This window comes from Rhagoletis zephyria, unplaced genomic scaffold (genome assembly GCF_001687245.7).
Source record: "Rhagoletis zephyria isolate East Lansing unplaced genomic scaffold, Rhagoletis_zephyria_1.1 Rzeph_scaffold_06618, whole genome shotgun sequence".
Lineage (NCBI taxonomy): Eukaryota > Metazoa > Arthropoda > Insecta > Diptera > Tephritidae > Rhagoletis > Rhagoletis zephyria.
Window position 1 is genome coordinate 4563 of NW_016163701.1, and position 25543 is coordinate 30105.

General features: G+C 33.0%; 1 protein-coding gene across 4 annotated transcripts; it reads right to left on the reverse strand.

The window, feature by feature from the left end:
- On the reverse strand, positions 1–25543 carry ZnT63C (solute carrier family 30 member 1). 4 transcript variants are annotated; one of them, XM_017629218.1, is made up of 12 exons: positions 25225–25540; positions 13726–13912; positions 13536–13660; positions 12669–12766; positions 9476–9600; positions 9009–9134; positions 8649–8795; positions 8466–8578; positions 8123–8354; positions 1525–1603; positions 1028–1151; positions 1–968 (listed from the first exon to the last, which is right to left on the reverse strand). In XM_017629218.1, exons 2-11 carry the CDS (start codon positions 13900–13902, stop codon positions 1057–1059), a joined length of 1317 nt encoding a protein of 438 aa, XP_017484707.1. In that variant the 5' UTR covers positions 13903–13912; positions 25225–25540; the 3' UTR covers positions 1–968; positions 1028–1056. The 4 variants fall into 4 exon arrangements, with proteins under 4 accessions (XP_017484707.1, XP_017484705.1, XP_017484706.1 ...); XM_017629216.1 differs by having other exon boundaries at positions 1–1151; XM_017629217.1 differs by having other exon boundaries at positions 1–1151; positions 25461–25537.

Genomic DNA, 25543 nt, shown 5'->3' on the forward strand with positions numbered 1-25543 from the left:
ATGCATAAGGCGAATATCATTGGCCCTTGATAATACAACCATGAAAGAATAAACAATCCCGTATATGTAAAGAAATCCCGAGCAATTGACTCGTGAGTAGCGTTAGCGTATCTTACGACGCTTTTGCTTGAAAAATTCCAATGGTAAATTGTGCGTGACCACCGGCTAAATTTTTCTCCCTGCAAAGGCTTCCTATACGAATAACATGAGATCAGCAGAAATAGTATGTGATATACATATGTATACTATATAATTTTTATATTTATTAACAAATTAAAATGTGACTGATGTATCATAAGTATTACGCCCATGTCGATAACAAACCAACGAAAACGCCATTTCAACATACTAACAACATATGTATATGTATATGTATATGTATATGTACGGTACGTATCTGAGAAAAAATTAATATTAAATATGTATTCAACTTATGAATGAAAACTTTAGTGCAAAAATTCTTATTTCTCTTAAAGCTATATTTTTTAATCTTATATTACATATGTACGTATGTTTACATCTATAATTACGGTCTGTATCACTCCAATTTATACACTTCAATGTTGTCTCATTAAAAGCGATGCTACTTGTATTTCGACTTTGCCGATATATTAATATTCTACTTGTACATTAACCTAATTTTAAGATTTCTTATCTGCATATGTACTGAAGAAACAATTTTTAACTTCTAATAAACTTTAATGAAAATTCTATCTTTGATTTCTCTATAATTTCACTAATTGCACATGTCACACTTCTTGATATCTACTAAGTATTGTACCAAATTGCATGTACCGTTTTTGATGGATTTAAAAACGAACATTCAATTAAGAATATTATGCAAAATTCAAATTGTTCAATTACTAAACTTTTGAAGACGTTATCAATCTTTGGCTCTTCACTACCGTCATTACATCCGGATGGTGGGATGGACAAGCATGGCTTATACACACACATAAATAAATAGTCTAAGAAAATAAGGTTATAACTCTTTTGTGCTCTTCTATGCCCTATTATTTGTTGTTACTTTCGTCACATATGTAAAAGGTGGACCTGTCACACGACTTCTCCATTCACTGTAGGGCCAGACTCTGAATTCCCATTTGTAACTGAATTTGATGCGCTGGCTAAGCACTCCAAAAGTGAGGATCCTTAAAAAGAAAAATAAAGCGAAGTTTGTCACACAATGATTAGGATATCTAATAATAATACAGGCCAACAACAAGTAGAAAAAAAATGTTGGTACGGCAAATGTTAAGCTCTTTTGGAAAGATTTTTTTCTTGTGCTGATTACGAATCCGTAAGTATAAAGTTTTCCTCAGCTCCAGATTTTGAGAAATTCTCAAAACATCGCGTTTTGTGCAATAAATTTGAACTTTGACCTCATTTTTCTCAAAAACTGGACCTGACGGAAACTTTATACTTACGGATTCGCAAACAGCACAAAAAATCTATCAAAAACAGTTTAAAAATTGCCGCAACAAAATCAGTGTTGCCCTGTGTAATTAACTCGTACATATGTACCTGCTTCAACATCATTCGGATTTTTCGAGTTCCTTTGGCGGCATGTATAGGGAGAATTCGTCGGTGAGGGCACCTGATTCTACAAACAAGTAAATATTAAATAACGAATATTGCACACATATACTACATATCCATATGTACATTAATTAGGGTATCGCGTCATTTACCAAGAATAGTTATTTTGCAGTCCGTTAACCATGCCCAAGATCCCTTTGCCTGGTTTTCAACTACCGAAGCTAAAAGCTAAAATATTCAGTTTCAAACAAATATTAGAGAAAACTTATCAAAAGAAAACGAGAGCCCTTTGTAACCGGATATTGGCATGGAATCGAGTTAATTGGAAAATCGTTATTTTATCTACAATCTTGTTGGAAATCATAATGCGTATCTATTCATTTCATGATAAGCAATACTTCTGCAAAAATTTAACCTATAGAGTGGCGCTGAAGTCGAAATATTTAGACTACGGATGCCTGCTCCGCTTTGGCCCTAGGTATATTTATGTTATACGAATGTGTTTTTCAGATGGATAAACTAACCTAAATGATGGATGGGGTTAACAGGCAAATTATGGCAACTGTCTTTCATCTCACAGTTTTTCGAGAGACAAACGTCTTTCGTAAGACAATTGTCAATTCTGGCAACTATATATCTTGAAAGCACTTTACTGTCTTTCGAAAGCCTAATTGAAAGATCTGCTAACTTGGAGGTCTTAGCGTTATGCTGTTCTCTTTTTAGCACAATAAGATTTTTAAAAAGTAAACTATATTTACGCGATGTCTTAATTTGGTATCCCCGCGAAATTGATACGGCAGAAAGTCCTGTCCCGTCCACGTCGGGTGGTTGTATGCCCAAAACGGCATTTACAAGTCGAAAGTGTATATAACTCGTGACCGACTCTCTGTGAATACCGTTTACGGCCTGCCGGTATGCAGTTGGGTCCAGAGGTTTTTTTGAACTTCTGGACTTCGTCCGTCAGTTCGTAGAGATGCCTTCTGATGTTCCTTGGCGGGGGCTCTTCTGCTTGCAGAGCATTGTATTATAATCCTTAATGGAGAGCATCTGGGCCTCGACGTGTAGGTGGTGTTAAGGCGACATCAGAAGGCATCCAGTCGCGGTCCGGAGTGCCGTGTTCTGGCATGTATGTAGCTTCATCCACTGCGTCCTGCTAGTCCCCGGCGACCACACGCGCGCTGCATAATTTAGAACCGGCCAGCCAATTGCAGTCAACAACGTTTCTTTGTCTTGACCCCAGGTGCTGCCGCCAGCGTCTTGAGGATCTTGTTGTACCTCTGTACTCTGTTGAAAATTGCGGTTGTGTGCGCCGAGAAGGAGAGCAGACTGTAGAAGGTAACGCCGAGGATTTTCGTGTTACCCGCAGTCGGAATTGGTTCGCCACCAACGTGAATACACAGCTGCAGTCTGACCTCCTTCGTCCAGGTGGTAAAGAGGGTTAGGTTCCTTGCAGTGAAGAAGTGAGAAATCTCGGAGAGTCATCAATTGCATTCCCAAACGCCATTTTCGAGCAGTCGTCAGCATAAGAGACAATAAAGACTCCCTCTTGTGGTTGAGGGAGCTTCGATATATAGTAATTAAACAGCAGCGGGGAAAGGCCCTGTGGAACCCCCTGTTTAAATTTTTTCTCGGTTTGCTGGTTTTGTCTCGTTATGCTGTTTATCAGACCAGCGCTTACAATTGTTATATCAGGCGAGCTACTGCAGCTGCCCATAACCCTGGTCGGGTGCGTCGTCGTTCATTGTGCAGAATGTCGAATCGTCTATCAGCTCAGCCAACGAACATTCGACAGGCTTGAATGCCAAAGATCGTAGTGCACATTGAAGTCACATACTACCATACAGTTTTCACCTCTGAGAAGCGTACCTATTTCAGGGTGATATCCTGCCGGGCAGCTAATGGCATTCTAAGATGGTATCCCTGAGGTCGATGTCTGCTTCGATGACACGATACCGCACTGTGTGATGCGTGATGAACGCTAGGCCACCACTATTATTTCGCTCGCCGTCTCGACGGTGCACATTGTATCCGGCGTAATTCAACAGCCAGCAATTAATATTCCATGCCGGCCCATGAAGACGGTTATCTCCTCGATCTGGCTCTGAAGTCTGTTACAGTTAAATTGTAGCAGCTTTGTGTGCCTTGGGAGACCGATTGTAATGCGGGGTAGTGTCCGGATGTCTGTCTATTGTTGTATGGTGTTGAGGTGCGTTCTTAAGTCTGAGCAGGTGCGGAGATGACTCCACCCGTCGCAAGTGTTGCACCTAACTGAGGTGGAGTTTGCATGCAATCGCCTCTGGCATACGTAGCAGGTGTACTCTGGCCCTGGGTTTGACTCTATGCCAGCCCTGAGTAGAAGAATTCGGAGCAGATGTAGCCCCATAATTGAACAACGTTTAATGGATTTAACTGACCTAAACGGGGTTTCTGATTGGCTTGGTGACTATTCAAAAACAAGGCTTAATAAAAATGACTACTGACAGAAAAATGTACTATTTTCATTTGAATTTCTGCAGTGGGAACTTTTATCTGAACAGTGCTAAATATTTAATTTTAAAGTCGGTCGTTTAATATCGCTTTTTTTATAATTGACATATGTACATACAGTTGTCCACAAAACAATAGGAGTGTGATATTTTGACCAGTTTTGGCTATTTGACTTTTGTCAATTTAATATAAAATATTTTAATAAAAGTCTAGCAGCAAACTCCAAATATATTCAGATTTCAGACTTTGTACAAAAACTATAAAAAATTTCGCGAATTTTCACTCAAATTTCAAACTGTTTAATTAAAAAAATTGTGGTATGCAGTTTTGTAGCCCATTTAATTTTAGTTTAATAAAGTGCAAGTTTTAAGTTGCTAAAAAATCCTCTAGATTTTTGAGATTTTTTTTTTGGTTGAAGGTGTTTCACGTTCTTTCAACACAAAGTATGTTCGACAATTTTCTTTTATATGGAGGACACTGCCAGCAAAAAAAAATCCAAAAAGCAACGGAGCTTGAAACTTGCACTTCATCATATTAGAATTAAATGGGCTACTACAAAACTGCATACCAAAATTTGTTCTAAAGATTCTGAATTTAAAGTTTGAAATTTGGGTGAAATTTTGCGAATTTTTATACAAAGTTTGAAATCTGAATTTATATGCAGCCTTATCATAAGTTTCATTTTCCCCGAAGCGGTTCACTTTTCACTTTTGGTAAAAAGGCAGGTGGTGTTTATTGTAGGGATGTTGCGAATGTGAAACATCGCATCGGATGCGGATGTCAAGTTTTTTTAAGAAACAATTAGGTAAGTTAATTAAGTTATTTAGTTAAATAAAAAAATGGAAAAGTTAGTAATATTTAATAATGCTTATTTTATTAAGTACTTGAATTTAAAAATTGGAACCTTATTTTCCTTTCATCTTCACTTGAAGAATCTAGCATAATGGCGAGATCGTTGTTTTAACAGCGCTTACAAGCCAAACCAGATGTGTCAGGTTTTTCTAAAGCTTTTTAAAACGAACTCTTCATTCTCATGCCTTGGGCTCTTTCAGAATTTGGGAAACCTGTAACGTCATCAGCGTTTTTCAATTTCAGTTTTTGTAATTCATTTTTAATACTTTCTTTTGCGACTGGTTTGAAAAATTTGTGCTTATAGCGAGCTAAATAGGTGGAATGAAAATTTTGAACAAAATTCTGTTTTGAAAGTCGTGGCTGCCAGCCGAATCGGATCAGAATATTGTGATTTTTTTTTTTAAATCACCCCGTTTTTAATAAGCAGACAGTTACGTAATTCTTACCTAATTAAAGATCAGGCCTATAGCTTTTTAGTTATTTGAGCATCGATTCTGTTTATAGCCAGACGTTGACATTTCTGCTGGAAATCTCTATTCTAGGAGCTTAATCTTTGACTTTAAAAAGCAAAGAAGGGAGACGTAGGAGGGCGGATTTTCCACAGAGGGTTTTAGCCAAGGATCCAATGTACATATTTTGCTATGAAAAAAATGGGACAAGTAAACAAAATTACTGTTTTTAAAATTTTTGCTAAAAATATATTGCCCAAAGAGCCCCATTTGAGGTGATTGAAACTTTCTTCTTTATGTCTAGTAATTTTTTAAGATTGGTCCAAAAAAATCATAATAAAGAAAGGAACCAATGCAGGTATTTAAAGAAGAGAGAACAAAAAAATATTTGTTATTAAAAGTACTATGTTCTCTTTGACGTACGCCTAGCTCGGTTATATAGCTTAAGAAATAATCAGCCTCATTGCGTAAGTCGTAAATTAGGCTAAGTTGAACAACATTGTCTACTGTCATGCTGAAATAAGTAAACGAAGAAAATCGTCGAAAACTATACAGTGCTACCAAGTTTTTCCGTTTTAATACACTAGTCGAGTGGAAATTTTAGGCAATTACGTGATATTTTCGATACGATTCGACTCTCGAAAAACGGCTTGTATTCGTCAGGACTCTCGTAATTAGGGTGAATATGTTTAAAGACATTTTTATCAAAGTAGATAAATATGACAATTGACCAGCTTTGTTACACAAATACTCCCACGACCACAGGCAAAAAATATTGGCTACAATTTGTAATTTTGATTGACAGATATACGAATGCGAATGTTAAAATTAATGCGGAAGCTCCGCGCTTGCGAATGCAAATGCGAATATTCGCAACAACCCTCGTTTGTTGTATAGCCAGCTGGACTTTTATAAAGAAATAATAAACAATAAATAAACAAAAGACAAATAGCCAAAACTAGTCAAAGTATCGCACTCCTATTATTTTGTAGACAACTGTTTATCTATGTTGTAGGCAGGTTGAAAAAATAAATCAATTTGGTAAATAACGGAACCCTAATATACACTATAAAAACATATTTGCAGGGAGAATTTGTAACCAGTTAGCGACAATTTTCGGATCGCTAACTGATTACAGAATCTTTCTGGTGTCGGCAATGATAACTCCATTTAAATTTTTAGAAAATTAATTAAATATTTAAAACTGGTTTTCGAATGTTATTGGATGTTATAATATAATAATTTCTGATTTCTAAGCCCGCATTTATTTTTAACAATTTAATTTTGTCAACAAACATGAATATTAAAAATGGTGATATCATTTATATACCAGACACCACAGGTAAAGTGTTCACGAAAATAGCCGCGCGACGCATTTATTTCATATATTTATTATCAATATACATATTATTATAATTTCTATAAAATATAGTTAATTCTGCAACAAAAACCATACAAATCAAAGTATCAAACTTTCTACAAAATCGCCAACGCCAAACTACAAAATGTCGACAATGTATACTTTTCCAAAACGCACCCGAAAAGTTATCGAAACGCATGCTAGAGTAATCAGCGCATTAGAAACAAAGTTGATGGTTCGTTTTGATTTTTTGGTGAGTTTTAAAAATGGAAAATTCCGAAAGATGATCATTGTTATATTAAATATTCAAAATATGCAATGTATATGGTTAGTGTTTCGTAACTCGGAATACATAAAGTTAAATTTTTTTTATTTTTATTTTTATGGTTCATGCTTTAATCAAAACCACATAATTGATGCTTTCAAACTTTATACAGAACTTAGAAAAAGTCAACAAATTTTCGTCTAAACTTTGAACGTTTTAATCAGAATTTTTTGAAAAATTTTGAGTACGCAGACGGATCGATTTTTCAATTCTAGTGAAACAAGTGCAAGTTTTAAGCAGCTAGAAAATCGCGTTGACGTTTAATGATTTTTACCGCTGATGGCTTTTTGCACTTTTTACCAATTAAAAAGGAATTTCTTGTAGAATAAAATTCGCAAGACCGTTTGCAAAGAAAAATAGAAAAATTAACGCTATAATTTATAAAATACATGCATAAAACCGCAAAATCCGTCAGAAAAAAAAAAAAACTATTAAAAATCAACGCGATATTTTAGCCGCTTAAAACTTGCGCTAGTTTCACTAGAATTACATAGCCAATCTCTCTGTGTACCCAAAATTTAGATAAAAATTTGTTAAATTTTCTAAGTTCTGTATAAACTTTGAAAAGTTGACTTATGTGGTTTCGTTTAAAGCATGAACCACATTTTTATAAAAAATAACTAAAATAGTTTTAACTTGAAAACATTGGAAATATTAAACAAAAACCACCATGCACTCACTTTTGATTGCCAGTGTAAAGTGCACTAAAAATTCTGAGTAAAATATTTGAAATTTTGATGAAAATTTTTGTTGTGGAATATTTTATTTGTTTGGCTTTTGTTGTGGAATTGACTCTATGTGTATAAAAATTATTAAAATGAAATAAAAGAAAATGCAATTGTCAAAACATGCTATTTTGGTGAACACTGCTGTATGTATGTTGTCGCCATCAATGCAAAGTGTTCTATTCGACATCTTTTTAATTGCTTTTGGTTTAGTATTCCGTAAGGTGGCTTAAAACGCTAGCCTCACACCAAAATTAAAATCCATATTAATGGCTTCTATAGCACAGCTCTAAAAGAATTTCTAATGTAAATTAAAAAATGAAAAGTTTTTTGTCAATAGAAACTTTTCCCATTCATAACGACGATATTTATAAATTTCTGTTACCAATTTGTTATTATTTTGGCAGCAAGTCGCTTTGACGCAACCCTCTGCTGTACTGGGACAATCTAATGCGCAATCGGAGCCACTCATATTTAGACTCGATGTGCCATCAGACATGTTGCAGCCTTCTATTTCGACAAACTCGGGCTGAATTGTGGTCGAGTGTATGCCTTCATTGTGAAAAAATTCCTTAACCTTCTCCGCAATTTTCATATATTCCGAAAGGTTGCGACATCTATGGATATTCATGTTTAAATAAATATGTATGTCATACACACCCAGATTTTAGTAATGGGCATGCGTAAATGTTACTTAGCTGCGCGTAAGTGCATTAATGATTTCTTACCTTATGTGAGCCGAAGCGATTATACGGTCCCCAGCTAATTGCCAAACGTGAAATTCGTGAACAGCCAGAACACCGTCAACTTTTTCCAGCAGACGCTTTTGGATCGCGTCAACCTAAGTAAATAGAAGCGTATATATTTTTTTTGATTATATAAATAGTCAAAAACGAAAATCCAGCATTTACTTGAATATGCGTTGGCACAGTTTGTAGCAATATCAATGCTGATTCCCGGAGAAGTGGCCAAACTGAATGTAGAATTAGGCAAACCAAAACGATAGAAAGAGCAGGATCCATATAGTATCGATATTTCCAGTCTGTTAGCCACACAACCTAATGACAAATACACATTTACAATGCACTTTCCCTGATTTCGTATTGTATACATATATGAAACATACCAAGGCGCTAATCACAACTATGATACTACCCAAGGCATCNGTAGTATCGATATTTCCAGTCTGTTAGCCACACAACCTAATGACAAATACACATTTACAATGCACTTTGCCTGATTTCGTTATTGTATACATAAATGAAACATACCAAGGCGCTAATCACAACTATGATACTACCCAAGGCATCACTTAGTACGTGTAAAAATGCACCACGCATATTCATTTGGCCTGGATCGTGACTGTGACCATGATTTAATTTCTTCATCGGTTTTTTCTTAAAGCAAAGAAATTTATTTAATTTTTATCGTAAATAATATTAAGGATTCACAAGGACGTGCTAAGTATGTTAATGTCTTAAAGTCTTATAATTTTTCAACGTAAAATAACTATTAAAATGATTTTAGAGGCTCTGTTATTATACCGAAATGCTTTTAAACTGATAGAAAATATATAATTAGCTCCCGTCATACATAAAACCATTTTAACGGTTATTTTGCCTTGCAAATTTTTAATACTTTAAGACATTACGACGCTTAACAGGTCTTTTGAATCCCCTATATACATACATATGTATTTTGAGTTAACCTGACTGAACTGAAAAGTTTGAATGCATACCTCTTTTTCATAGGCGAAGTCATTGGGCTCACCTTCGCCATCATCTATATTTGCTAGTTCTGTAAGCCTGCTGTGATTTCTAGTAAGACCACCGCCGTGCGAATGACCGTGGTGACCACCATGCTCTACGTATGAATATATACATAAATTTACATATACAACATACAATGCGTTGTAAATTTATAATAATTGTTTTTAATACTTTAACTAAAACTACTTGATGGTTACTTATGTACATATGTACTCGGTTCTGGTGTAAAGATTCTTTTTTTTTTAAATCAAACCAAGACTCCAAGCTTCAATATGCACTGATTCAAACACATAATCGGTTCGCACGTTTACAACTAAATACTACTTTACTACTAGTTTTAACCCGGTCCTCTTCGCTGCTCCGCAAAGAAAACTATTTTTTCATTAATTATTGAAATGTAATGTCACATTACGTCGTTTAAAGTACAAAACCGTGTATCGTCATTCTGCAAAACCGCATAACCGCGACATTTGCTGCCAAAAATTGGATTTGCTCACACAAGCTCTTGGCTCAATCCTTATCCATTCGTCCTGAAATATACTAGCCAGAAATGCGATTGCTTTATAAAAAAGAGAACCATTTTGAAACATTAGTGTTTTTACTCTCTAGAAAATATTTTGTGCAACGTCACATACGCGGTTTTGCATTTTGTTGATACGCGGTTTTGTACTTTAAACGACGATTATCATTTTTTAGTCTAATTAAATAAAGAGAAAATTTGCAATCGTAAACATTATTTTTAGAATCATTTCGATATTGAGACGATTTAATTACTTAACACAATTAGAAATAAACAAAACCCGAAGAGATTTCAACAGCAGCAAAAATGTTCAATAGATGCCACTATCCAATTTCTATAAAGAATTGCTCGCTGATTCCAAAAATCGACTTAATTTTTTTATTCTGCGGATAAGTTCTCGAGATATTTTCAATTTACTTTTATTCAGCTTAAAACAAAAAGTGGTTAACAATCTTAATATGAAATACGGCAAATGAAAGCTAACAAAATTCTACATAGACCGCATTTACATCATATATTCGATAAGTCTGAAAGTTTCCGACAAAATGATTAACCAGACTTTTTTTTTTATGAAGTAAAACTAAAATAACAGTTCTGTGTAAAATTTTTGCCTTTGTGCTTAAAGCTGATGCCACATAAAACTTTTGCTTCGCTTTACGTGACAGATTCGCTTTGACAGATAAGATGAATTGTATGAAAATGCACAAAGCATGCCACATAAATCGTCGAAGCTGCAGCGCGAAGCGAAAAGATGGCCAACTCCCATCTTTTTGCGCGCTTTGACAATCAGCCAGTTTAATATTTATTTTGTTTCGTCCAAATTCGAGTTTTCATGCAGAAACATAAAACTTAATTACATTGCTGATAATTTTAAAGCAAAATATATGAAATCCACAGCAACTTTGACTAGTAAAAAAGCGGTACAAAATTGTTTTCTTGGCGTTCATTGTGGCATACCTTTTGCGTTTGGCGCTTTGCTGGCAAAGTTATAAATGTCACGCAAAGCTACAAAGTTTTATCTGGCATCAGCTTAAGCCTGTTCTGTTACAAAAAAATCAAGTTACTAATGAAGAAAATCGATGAATAAATAAAGAAGTAATGAGTGGTCAAATGAAAATCGCTCAAATATTTTTTTTTAGGAAATATGAGCATAAAAGCGTGTTACTCAGGTGTACGTGGCGTATGAGTATCTTTCTTTCCTGCTCATTTTTCATACAAAAAATCTTTGCCTATTTTCATTTGACCACTCATTATTTTTTTATTTATTCCACGCTTTCCTTTATTAGCAACTTGATTTTTTTTGTAACAGAACAGGCTTTACAACATACTTACAGAACCTGTTAGTTTTTTTAATTTTTCTCTTGTTGAAATTGGATGTTTTTATTTTTTTCATTAAAAAAAAAAACTGGAATGATTAATTGTCAGGAACCATCTAGTCCTATCGGAAATTGACGTATAGACGGTTTAAGGAATTTCGTTAGTTTTTATTTGAGTAGTCCACTTGTAAAATGCGTTATGTTATTTAAATTAAAAAAAAAAAACGTCTACAACAACAAGTAACATCCAAATTGTATATATATTTTTATTATCTGAAAATTTGGATAAATAAGAGCCTAATAACTTTAAAAACAAAATCGCAGTGTGGTAGTTTTTGTAAATTTTATATATAAAAATTTAATATAGCGAGTTTTGAAACAGTAACTTTTACATAGCTAGCTTCTTTTAGCTTTTCGCGTTCTCTCTTCCTTGAAGGTTGGTCGGTTTCTTTTTTAAGACGTCTTCCACTAGGCACCGAAACTACTACGTTTTCTTACCGTTTTCTAAGTTCATCAGAAGATGGAGACTTTTGAAAGTGTATAAATACATACATAATTATTATAGCGACTTTCGCAAGAGTTTAAACATTTGATGCTATCTTTTCAGAATATAGAAAGATTTTGCACTGAATTGTTAGTGGACATGAAACTACTTTAAATACTGGTACGTTACCCATCGAAAAAAATTTACATAGCTCACTTTGCAAGTGGACTATTCATTTGTCGTATTCCATTTTCAGTTTGTTAAATTGGTTCTTGGGATATACAGTTAGCGTCAAAAATATGAATACTCTCACGTTTTGACGATTTTCTTCATTTATATTTTCCATACCATTTTTTTTTTTTATTTTGGTATAAAAATATAACACATTCTACAGGAAAAAGCAGCAGAACCGATTTTTCAATTTCATATAGAAGTGGGGAAAACTTAAGAAATACCAAAAAATTTTCATCAAAATTTTCAACTTTTCAATTCGATTTAAAAAAAAAATTTGTTTACGCAGTTTTTCAACACATAAAATTTTAATATAATAAGGCGCAACTTTCACGTCTCTAAAAATTACCGTTGCTTTTTGTGAATTTTTTTTCAAGGGTGTTTCGCATTTTTTTCCATATAACGCATGAACAAAATCTATTTGTATATGGAAGAAATGCGTAACATCCTCTACAAAAAAATTCTCAAAAATCGACGGTAATTTTCATAGACTTCAAACTTGCACCTCATTTTACAAAAATTTAATGGGCTACAAAACTGCGTACTCAAAATTTTTTAAACTTCCAATATACATATTTCTTTCGAAAAACGCTTTTGAATTCTTTACTCACCGTAAAGTAAACATAGTCCAATAACATTTACTAACAAACCCAGGCAACCAACTATCACTAGGAGTTTTGGCTCATGTATTTCCTCTTCCTCTATGAACCTAAATAAATATAGAAATTTAATTTTTGTAGTAAAATTAGTTCATTTGCTGAATAAGTGCCACTAAATAATAAATAACGAAAACAAATTTTTCTCGATTTCGGGATTGAATAGTTAGGCAGTGTTGTCATATTCACAGTTTTAACTGTACATTACAGTTTTCATTGAGACAATCGTAATTTCTTTTTTTTTTCAATTTCCTTCTAGTACAAATTATTATTTTTTTTTTAAATTTTAGATCTCAAGGCATAAATTAAAATATATCTATCGGGGTTTTTAAGTATAGTTTTCAGCTGCTGTTTGTATTGTAGAAGCCACAGCAAGTATTGAAAGAATATTTTCTCAAATTTGTAGAAATAAAACCAAAATAAGAAATTCCAGAACTCTGGTATTTTAAAAACTAAAGATCTAATTAAAATGCTTCGAATTGCAGTTAAATTGAAGTATCGAATTAATTTTATTAAAAAACATTGAATTTACGCAAAATTTAAAAACGGAATTTCGTTAGAAAAAAAGGTGTGATTCCGATCCGTTTTATAAATACTGTTACTGTTGTTAGGTTATAATTTATTTAAACTGTTAATGTTATTTCATTTTGAGTTTTTTTATATTATATTTATGCTTAACCTTTAGTTGTTGAAGGTTAAATTTTTTTGGGAATATAGTTTTCTGAAAAAAATTCTGACAACACTGGTCGCGGGCTCGCACAAAGCGCGTTCGGCGCTCATCACTAATAACAACACTCATCTAGCAAATAATAAGAAGTTTACCTTTTACAAGCCTCTATAGTTATGCTAAAACATAAAGCTACTAAAAAAACGGCGTTCACTAGCGCTCCCAGCACCTCCGCACGCGCCCAGCCAAATGTGTTTTTCGACCACTTCTTTGGGGACATCTGAATAAATGACAAATGACAAAATGTTAATTAAATAAATTTACTTACAAATTAAATCGACTTACTTTTATTGATAGAAAGGATATGACAAGTGCAGCGATGTCACCTAACATATGAAAACTGTCTGCCACCAAAGCCATTGAATTTGTTACGTAGCCAACTACAATTTCCACAAAGAAGAAGAACGCAGTCAACCACATCATTGAAAGCAAACGGCATTTTTTCCCCGAATACTTAGACATCTTGCCAGTACTGAAATGGTACAAAGTTAAAATATTCAACAGGGTTATGTTTAAATTAACGGCATATATCTTCCAAAGTATGCACATCTACATACATATGTATGTAGTACATAATTATACTTTATTGGCCTTATTCATAAAAAATTTAATAGGCTTAAAGAGCTTTATAAAGTGACATTTCGATTTATAAATCAGTTAGTCTTATTTATTTTTTATGAATTTGGGTGTACGTCTTAATAATTATGTATAATGATAAGAGTAAATGCTTGAAGAAACTCAAGGAAAACGCTTTCAGCATAAATATATCAATGGCTGAGTGGAAGATCGACCTATCTCGGCTGCCAGTTCCAAAACGCTCTATCTCAGAAATTTTTTGAACAACGATCCATCTCAGAAAACTTTTTAAGAACGCCCTACTGCAGATTTTGATTGAAATATGTATATAAATATACGCATGTATGTATTTACTTATGCATATTCATGAACTAAATCAGTTTTAGAAATAACTGCAAATTGCGTCGTTTTCACTTCATGATCAGAGTTGCGCGATCAGGCGCACTTATCAAAAGCATTCACAAACATACCCTACTTTCATTAACTATTAATGTTTGTATGCGTACATACATACATATGGCCCAGTCGGAAAATGGGAAATGCATTACCATTTTCTACCACGAAAAGATTAACGACTAAGTTTGAACGAAAAAATACATCCATCTCAGTGTAAGCGAGCAGGTAATGTGTAGCCAAAACAAAAAACAAAAATAGTTTGAGAACAAATTTAAATCTGGGCTATCCCCAGAGCCCTGAGTATGCCTTTTTTCCACGTATGTCAACGGCTGCCGTAGCGGAATGGTAGCGCGTTCGACTACCAACTTCTTGGTCGCGAGTTTAAATTACGTTATATAAAGCGACACGCGACACGCGACACATTACTTTCCTTGGACATGCCTGTACAAAAAAATGGTGCATCTTGTAATGTATACTCTATAACGGCGATACATTACTTTCTATATTATCAAATATTCTATTTTCCCACTGGGTGTATGCATATACAAACACACATATCGCACACCATATTCATAAGACGCACAACTCAAAAATCAGATCCGAAAATATAACTAAAAACAGATCTACAGTTAAATAATAAAATCAGAGGAAAAAAGTCTGCATTAATTGGAGATAAATCCTACGAATTGATTTATGCAAACAAATCGACCTAAATTGTTTTGGAGTTGTGTCCCTTTTAAAAATGGTATGACATATGTACATAAGTACGTTGATTAACAACTACATTCGGCTGGGTCGATTTTGTATGGGAAAAAAGAAGTTACACTAATGGTGATTTCGTTTCTTCCAAAAAATGTTGCCCTTCTCCGGGGCAAAATGTGTTTGATGTTACATTCAACCCTGTAAAAAGTCATGTGTCCTTGTCTACATCACACATTTCACAATATTGTCGTTTTAAACAACCATCTGATTTTTAGGGCAACCGTCTCCCCTGACAAAGCCTCACAGGGCAGAGAATGTGACTATTTTGCCTTACAAGAGTGTGACATTTTAAAAAACGAACACACAATTTTCTCACCCTTTGCTTTCAATTTAGAATCGAACACGAAAAGAGAAATGGGCAATTGAAAGGCAACATTTTTTGGTAGAAACGAGATCACCATAAGAAAATTATACAATTAAATCGCAATTTTGCAAAAGGAATTGTAAAAAAATTTGCTGCGGTGGTGTAGTGGTAAGCAGTGCGCGCTTTTACTCATGAGCACCTGGGTTCAAGCCCTGGTCAAAGCAGCATCGCGAAAAATATAGGAAAAAAGGGTTTTTCTTAACAGCGGTCGTCCCTCGGCAGGCAATGGCAAACCTCCGAGTGTTTTTCCGCCATGAAAAAGAGCTTCTCATAAAAATACAATCGCCGTTCGGAGTCGGCGTAAAACTGTAGGTCCCTCCGCTTTGTGTGACCTCATCAAGGCCACAAGTCGGAGGAGAAGCTCGGCCAAACACTAACATATGTATGTGTAAGCGCCAATCTATTATTATTATTAACTGTAAAAAAAATTATATAATTCAACTTCATATAAAAAATGCAGTATTTGTATTACCAACTTTAAAACGAAACATTCGCAAAACAAAATCGATCGTTGTAAGATATTCACTTTTGAACTGAGGAGAACAAACGAAATTAAAACAAGTAAAGAAGTAAAAGTTCGGATGAAACCGCACTTTATATATAGCCGGCGCGCCGGTATCAAATATCGTCGTTTCAACTTTCTCTAAAGTACCTTTGCATGGTAAGCAAAGGGGTGTTTTCCCCGATTTCATACGGGTTCGGTAATATGCTGAGGTAATGAAATCATTGAACCAAGTGTGGTAGAAATCGATAAAGCGGTTACCGAGATACAATTTGTGGTCATAAGGGGGCGGCGTCACGCCCACAATATAAAAATTTATAATAATATAGTTTTCTGCTATTGTGCTAGTTACTGATTTATCGCAGTTTTCGTGTTTCTGTAAAATACCGTTATATGGGGGGTAGGCGTGGTTACTGCCCGATTTCAAAGATTTTCAACAGATTTCTTAGCTAGATCCTAGGCCAGGCTCGTACCGAGTTTGGTAAGGATTGCTGAAGCGGCTACTGCCCGGCAGACAGACATGGCTAAAACGATTTCTTTTTTTCATTCATTTTCAATCGGTTCGTTAAAAATACCGCCGAAAATGCGTATTTTCAAAACTAAAATAAAACATTTTAAAAAATGTTCCAACGAATTGTACACAGAGAAATTTTCGTTTTCGAATTTGTATGGAACGTTTTACTGTTAAAAACGTTTTGGTCCAGGTTTTTCACCTACAATATATGTTTAAGTTTTGAGAACGAAATGCGAAATGTTCAATTCAGCCTCTTAAATCTACGTTTTTGTTTTTGATACAAATCGCTTTTAAAAACGATGGTTTGATAATTGAAAATGCGCATGTTTAAATTACATTGTAAAATTTTCCTTTTTCGTTTTAAAAATATGCGTTTTCAAATATGACATACAAATTTTATTTTTAATTTTGAAGCAAGGCGAATACATATAAGGTGGTATCGATTCAACAAATACCACAATTACTTGTATTTTGTTTTTTCTTTTAGCGTGCCATTGTCAAATTTCAGCTATTCTTCCCCGAATGAAAAAGGGCCACAGAAAATACAAACACTCTCACGTTTTCACTCACTCGCTAACGAAATACAAAATTTTGACAATCAAACGCTACTAACAGCTGATGAAACAACACCACCTTATATAAATTCGCCTTGTTTTGAAGTAATTTGAATAATACCGGAACTCTACTCTTTAAATTACTCAGTCATGTCACATCATCTTGCAACTGGGCCAGTGCGCACGTACGTTACTATTTATAAAAGTTACTTTTCAAGTAATCAATAGTCCATACTTCAGATAATGCCGTTGTGCACATGCTAGAATCAGAAACTTATGTTAATGTATGTATGTACATATCGCTCCTTTACTAAGAGACTGTCACAACTCAAAAAAAAANCACATTTATATGTATGCATGTACGGACAAGTATGCATGTACGATACAAGTCTACAAAATGGATTACATATCTGTCAAATTGTTAGGGAAAGAGATTACGCTTGTTTTATTACGATACTATCGAGAGATAAAAAAAAAACAAATGCCAAGCATGGTTGGTCTGAAATGTTTTTTGTTTTTTTTTTTAAGTGAAACACGTTGCGTTAAATATTTAACACTAAGTCATAAATCTGTATCGTTCAGTCGATTTTCAAAAATGAGGTGTCACATGAAAGGCCTCGTCCTTCGGATGTGCAAAATAGTTTTAGTTCCATGAAAGGAATTGCCACATGTTAGAAAATCGAATTCAAAATTTCTTTGCCGCAGATGTTTGCCTTAAATATTTAACACCGAGTCATAAAATCTGCATCATTCGTTCGATTTTAAAAGATGAGGTGTCAAATGAATGGGCATGACCTGTAGATGTGTAATATGATTTTAGTTTTTTAAAGGGATGCCATATATACGAAAATCAAATACAAATTATTTATTAAAATAAATAAAGTATCCCAATATGGGTATCAAAAGAAATGGGTTTGAATAAATATGAAGAAGAAGATGAAAATGAAGAAGAAGATGAATGATATAGATGAAGATAAAGATAAGTAGACTATTATGGTAGACCTGTAATACGCGCAGGAGATTTCAACGTCAACTTTTCGCTGGCCAAACCTGATGAACTGACAAAATTTTTTAAAGAAAAATTTTCACTGGAAATGGTTAATGGTAGAAATGAGCCAGCAACCAAAGGAGCGGATACCATTGATGCGGCTTTTCCCAGAAATATTAATAATATTGGCATAAAACATTTCATATATTACTTTAGTTACCACAATCTACTAGTTAATATTGCAGATATGAATGTTTTCTCAGCCACAAATAATAATTAAACTTTGCAGTTTGTTATAAAAAATAAAAAATTAAAGGTCGTTGAAAAAATTTTAATTAAATATGTTTTTTGTATATTTTTTCTGGCATTTTCTCTATTTAGTTTAACTTCCTCCGCGCGTAGGGACAACACGCACTGAGTTTTTTTTTCGTTATAGGTATAGCATCTAAAATTTCAGCAGATGAAATAACTGATAGGCGTCCATGGAAGAACTTTAATTTATTTCTTGGCTGTCATATAAATATGTAATAATCCAACTTTTTGTTATTTTTCTCTAAAAAATGTTTATAGATAAAAAATTGTGATACAAATTAATTTGTTACAGAAGTGTAGTAGCTGCTTTGGTTTATAGAATTTATAGTAATTAATATTAAGCTTATTTTGTTGGCTTGGAAATACTGAAATTTTTAGTAGTCGATGCCATCTACGGAATCAAAAAATGTGCCTAAGAACAGCTTTAATTAGAAGAAATATTCTCGTGCCATTGCCTGCCGAGGTGAGACCGCTGTTAAGAGAAAACCTTTTTTTTCTATATTTTTTGCAATGTTGCTTTGATCAGGGATTGAACCCAGGCCTTGCGGAGTGGGAACGCGCATTGCTTACCACTTCACCACAGCCTAAGTGGGCAAAAATCGAGAAATTCGTTGTCTGCAACGTGAACGTGTTTGGTATTTTTGTAAAGGTAATTTATCAACTAAAAAGAATTAAACAAAAATTTCCCTATAAAATGAATTATATGCCGCCAAGAAGCCATTAAAGTGGACAAATTTTATAGTAAGAATTTTAATAAGAGCATAGCCATGCGTAAGCTCTTCACGGAAACAAATGTCAAAAATATCATGATAAAAAAATAGGAAGGTAGAACCACTGAGAGGAATTTTTCAAAATCCTTGACGTTTGCAAGCAATTTAATTTTAAAATTTTACACACAAACTCACACACACATTCCCATTTTCAATCTCAAACAACAACTTTGAACAATTCCTTTTTTTTACTCTCAATTTTATATTTTAAAATGTTGGCAAACTTCAAAAAAAAAACATCATGACCGACGAATTGAGAGAATGGTTTTACCTTACTATGTTTTTATCATGAAAAATATATTCTTTGAAATAAAATGTTGGTTTGACGATTCTTGTTTCCATATAGATAGTAGTGAATTACACGAACTAAAATTTTGGAATAAAATTAAACACAGGGTGTCCCCGCGCTATTCCAGAAAACAATTTTTTTTAATCAAAATTTCAAAAAATGGTAAAATTTAGTGAAATGAATAAAAAATATATGTAAAAATATGTTATTTTTTATTATTTCATTAAATAATAAGGCTTTTTAGCCTTCGAAAATATAAATAAAAACCTGCTCATTTTTTGCACTTTTTGAAGAAATGCGTTTTTTGCTAATGCATAAAATCAAATTAAATAATAATTGTGTCAAACCAAACGTTTACGACATCGTATTTGCTATTTTATTACAAATACATACATTGTCAATCAGTGATTTGTTTTGATTACAGTCCTTTTTAATTACTGGACTCTTAAATTAACTCAGGAATGTTTTTACGCTTCACTGATTTCTTGCTAAATATGCCCAATTTTTTCCTTTGTCTGATACCCATATTGATATACATTTTTGCGGTATATAATTCCTGTAATTAAAGTGAATTTGATTTTTTAAAACATGTGGCAACTCTGCTACGTGTCGCTTAGAAGTAAAGCATTTTCAGAACCATTACAATTGATACCCATACTGTAATATCCAATTCATTTAACTTATTCAATAATTTTAATAAAAGTTGTAACAGGCGGCAACCCTTTCCAAAAAAAAACATTTGATTGCACATCCACAGGCCAAGCCCTGTCACCTTTGGCACCTCACTTTAGAAAATAGAACGAACTATATGTAAATGTAGATGTCACAAGAACCCAATTGCCAGCTTCAAACTGCATTTACAGTGAAAGTTATCCAAAAACAAATCACATTTTTGAATTTAACGCCCTAATTTTACTAAGAAGCGAATTTTCATTTCTTTCTATTTTTGCCCAAATTTTGTATGGAAGGGAAGCACTGTGCAGCGGTCGTCTTTATTTTATTTATGTACATAAAATTTAAAATATTATTGCATTAATTTTTTATATTAGCATTAAAATACTATGAATTAAAAAATCAATGAATTTTTCGCGATTCTGGTACAAAGTATGCTCCGACAAATTGTATTTTTTGTATGGAAGAAATTAATAACATCATCTGCAAAAAAGTTATCAAAAATTAACGCGACCTCTTACCCACTTGAAACTTGCTCTTTATTAAGCTAGAACTTGATGGGCTTTAAAACTGCATACTAAGCATTTTTATAACAATTCTAAATAAAAATTGTTTGTCGTTTTTTTTTAATTTGTTAAATTTTTCAACAAAGTTTGAAATTTCTAACTATATGCTTTTTTGTTAGATAATGAGCTAAATTTTATAAAAAATATAATAAAAATTAAACAAACAAAAGAAAAATAGCCAAAACTGGTCAAAATGTCGTGTCCCTATTATTTTTCAAATGACCGTATATTAGACCATGTCAAAAAAAACTTAAAATCCTGCAATGCGAACGCAATCTGACTCAGATTTTAGTATTTGGTATAGTAATTATCCTCCCTTAAAGTCCCCTCTCTATCACAGTTCTAAGGGCTAGTTTATCAGTGCACGACGGAGGTTTAAACTCAGTTTAAACGCCCGATCCGGCTGGTTTAAATTAAGATTAGCCAATCAGATGTCAGCCAGCTGTTTAAACTCAGTTTACTTAATCTAACTTTAAACTGGCACTGAAAAACTGGCCCTAAGAGGTCGCGCATCGATTGCTTATTTTTCCCATAGGAAAAATGAGTTTTTCTCTTTTGAGGTCAATATAATTTTCAATGGTGAATAGAAACGCTTGCAATTATAAGAATACACTGATTACATGCCANTAACACGTAAGAAAATGAGTTTTTCTCTTTTGAGGTCAATATAATTTTCCATGGTGAATAGAAACGCTTGCAATTATAAGAATACACTGATTACATGCCATTTAAGTATTACTCTGGCTCAGATTCTTGAAATTCTGAAATTATCATTTTTTAATCCCAAATCAAACTGTAGCTTTTTTGCTGTTGTTTTGTCATAAGCTACAATTAATGGCGTAGTAACATATTGGATATCTCAATTCTATCGTCTAGGTGTATGGTGTCAAGTTAGCGCTACATATTTACAACTTCTGCTTGAAAAACGAAATCTAAAATTTTTTTCTTTTCACAACAAAATTGTAATAGAGAAGCTGCAATAAATGCCGTTGCAAATTTTTCGCTATCTGAATTTAATCCACAGTGGGGTGTGGTGTCAGGTTAGCACAACATACTAAATTTGGTTCGAAAAACGGTCAACTAAATTTTTTCCAGAAAAACGAAAGCTACAAATTTTTTCTTTGTCATAAGCTACAATTAATGGCGTAGCAACATATTGGATATCTCAATTCTATCGACTAGGTGTATGGTGTCAAGTTAGCACCACATACCATTTTTTCTTAAAAAACGAAAGCTACAAATTTTTTCTTACCACAAAAAATTTACAACAAAAAAGCTACAATTAATGTCGTTATAATATTTTCAATATCTTAATTATATCGACTGGGTCGAGCCTTGTCAGGCAATATTCATTTATAGGGATATATTTTGGATCCTTGGCTATAAACCTCTTTTATAAAACTGTCCCCTACGTCTGCTTTCTGCGCTATTTAAAGTCTAAGTTTAAGATCCTTCAAAAGGGATTCCAAGCAGAAATGTTCAACGGCTAGTTGGGGAGATTCGATGATGGCTTAATTAAAAATCTGTTAGTCTGATCGAATATTATTTTAACAAAGATCTGGTGGAAAAACTCTTCTTCCTTCTGTTTTCATCAGTAAAAATAACTTAAAAATATAAGAAAACGAATGTGGAAGAGTGCGCTCGATACCGAGATTGTACATACTTAATAATTACTTTTAAATATTAAATTCGTTTTATTAAGCTAATATTTTTATAAACAATCTATAAACAAATGTAATTGCTTTATAAACGTTTATTGAGCTTAGCTTTTGTAAGTTCCGATGTAAGAAACATTAATCCAAGCGTTAACAAAGTTGTGTATATGTAAAAAATTTATTAAGTATTTATTGCTTATTTGCGTATTTGGTACTGTTCAATACATACATATGTACATATCTACATACTATATACATAGTGTAATGTAGCAGTTGCCAGTAAATCGTAAGTAATACATTATTGCATCCCCTTTATAAACTGAAATGTTGCTNTGTACTTAATAATTACTTTTAAATATTAAATTCGTTTTATTAAGCTAATATTTTTATAAACAATCTATAAACAAATGTAATTGCTTTATAAACGTTTATTGAGCTTAGCTTTTGTAAGTTCCGATGTAAGAAACATTAATCCAAGCGTTAACAAAGTTGTGTATATGTAAAAAATTTATTAAGTATTTATTGCTTATTTGCGTATTTGGTACTGTTCAATACATACATATGTACATATCTACATACTATATACATAGTGTAATGTAGCAGTTGCCAGTAAATCGTAAGTAATACATTATTGCATCCCCTTTATAAACTGAAATGTTGCTTAACTTTCAGAATAAGGGCCCACGGGTACTATATACATACATATGTATATTAGACTGCAACACTCCCCATACAAAAGAAATCGGTACTGTTGTTTCACTGGAATTATAAAGTATATTCAGCCTTATTACGAGTTTAATTTTCCCCGAACCTGTTCACTTTTCAATTTTGGTTTCCATAAAAATTTTCTGGGGAAATTTTTTCAGACGAAGCGCAGGATAAGGCAGATTATATACGTTTTAAAACTTGCACCAAAATGTTTCGGGAAAAAAAAAGATTTACGTGAGCTGGACCGATTTCAAAATATCTCCAAAAATTGGGTTTTTGTGAATAAAAATAGTTTTTTTAAGATGTTTTTGAAAAAACAAAATCACCCCATATAACAAAGCAATNTAGATTTTTAAGATGTTTTTGAAAAAACAAAATCACCCCATATAACAAAGCAATTTAAACTTAAAAAATCAGCATACAAATATTAAAAATTTTCAACGGTATCATAATAATGCGATTTTTTATGCTATTTTTGAACTATTTTTTAACTTTTTTCAAAGATTAGCAAAAAAACTTGCATAACTCAGCCAGAACTTTACTATTAGACTCGTGAGGCATCATTGGAAAGGTATTNGTAAGTTCCGATGTAAGAAACATTAATCCAAGCGTTAACAAAGTTGTGTATGTGTAAAAAATTTATTAAGTATTTATTGCTTATTTGCGTATTTGGTACTGTTCAATACATACATATGTACATATCTACATACTATATACATAGTGTAATGTAGCAGTTGCCAGTAAATCGTAAGTAATACATTATTGCATCCCCTTTATAAACTGAAATGTTGCTTAACTTTCAGAATAAGGGCCCACGGGTACTATATACATACATATGTATATTAGACTGCAACACTCCCCATACAAAAGAAATCGGTACTGTTGTTTCACTGGAATTATAAAGTATATTCAGCCTTATTACGAGTTTAATTTTCCCCGAACCTGTTCACTTTTCAATTTTGGTTTCCATAAAAATTTTCTGGGGAAATTTTTTCAGACGAAGCGCAGGATAAGGCAGATTATATACGTTTTAAAACTTGCACCAAAATGTTTCGGGAAAAAAAAAGATTTACGTGAGCTGGACCGATTTCAAAATATCTCCAAAAATTGGGTTTTTGTGAATAAAAATAGTTTTTTTAAGATGTTTTTGAAAAAACAAAATCACCCCATATAACAAAGCAATTTAAACTTAAAAAATCAGCATACAAATATTAAAAATTTTCAACGGTATCATAATAATGCGATTTTTTATGCTATTTTTGAACTATTTTTTAACTTTTTTCAAAGATTAGCAAAAAAACTTGCATAACTCAGCCAGAACTTTACTATTAGACTCGTGAGGCATCATTGGAAAGGTATTTTTTCATACTTTATATTTATTTGCAAATAAGCTCATTTAAATTAAGAAAGATAAAGGTAAGATAAATGAGGCTCATTCCCAGTTGAACTAAGATGTGTTATCTTAGTATTTAAAAAAGGAAAAATGCAGAGAAATAAAAAGGGTGAGAAAATAGCTTTCCACTGATATCTACTAGTAGTATCGGAATAGTTTTGGCCCAGTTATTCAAGTTTTTTTCAAACAATTGTTTTTTATGTTAAAAAACAACACCAAAATTCTCTATATGTATTATGATTTCGTTGAAATATTCTTTTAATATTTGTATGCAGATATTATAGGCTTTAACTGTTTTGTCATCTGAGAAGGTTTTGTTAAAAAAAAACTCAATTTTTGGAGGTATTTTCAAGTAGGCCCAGCTCACGTAATTCTTAATATTTTACGAAATATTTTGGTGGAAGTCTTCAAATGAGTATAATAAATTGTGTAATACCGGCGGAAAAACCGAACTTTTTTGGTAGTTCAGCCTAATGTACATATGTATGTACATACGTATGTAGGTAGGTATGTACAAATGCTAGTTGATAGTGTCTTTATAGATCTTCTTTGCAAGCAGGGAAAACATGAGGCAACCTAAAAAAGTGTAGTCAGGAGTGCAAAACAGTAATTTCAAACCCGATGAATCATGTGAATTGTGAACTAAATACCTGGGCATTGAACTGTATCTATATAGATATGCATATGTATGTATATATGTATAAGCATAGTTTAATATGAAAATATATCTCTTCAATCCCTAATACTGATATGATATCCGTACCGAGCTTATTGATATTGATCCGAGGTAAAAATTCACTTATACTTATGTATAACAAAAGTTTCTCTCGTCGTCTGCGATGTGGTCTGGTAACGTAGCACTAATTTATTTCCCCTGACCGTTTTCCAACTTTGTATTCATCACTCGACGCAATCAAACGCAAACAAATATTTTATTGCAATCACGAAAACTTGCAGTCACTCGAATAAAAACTAAATATCTACATGACAAATAAATACCTGTCAATGCCAGGGAATTAAATGGAAATGTCGAGTAGCAACGGAATGAAAAACATTCAATAAATAAATTAGGATGTCAGTTC

Bases quoted from the DNA above. Each gene is read 5' to 3' on its own strand.
- ZnT63C (XM_017629218.1), bottom strand. From the start codon at position 13,902: ATGTCTAAGTATTCGGGGAAAAAATGCCGTTTGCTTTCAATGATGTGG. The intron at 8,796-9,008 runs GTATGTTTCATT...ATTTGTCATTAG, and splicing joins TAGTTGTGATTAGCGCCTTG to GTTGTGTGGCTAACAGACTG. The intron at 1,152-1,524 runs GTACATATGTAC...TTTCTTTTTAAG, and splicing joins TCCGAATGATGTTGAAGCAG to GATCCTCACTTTTGGAGTGC.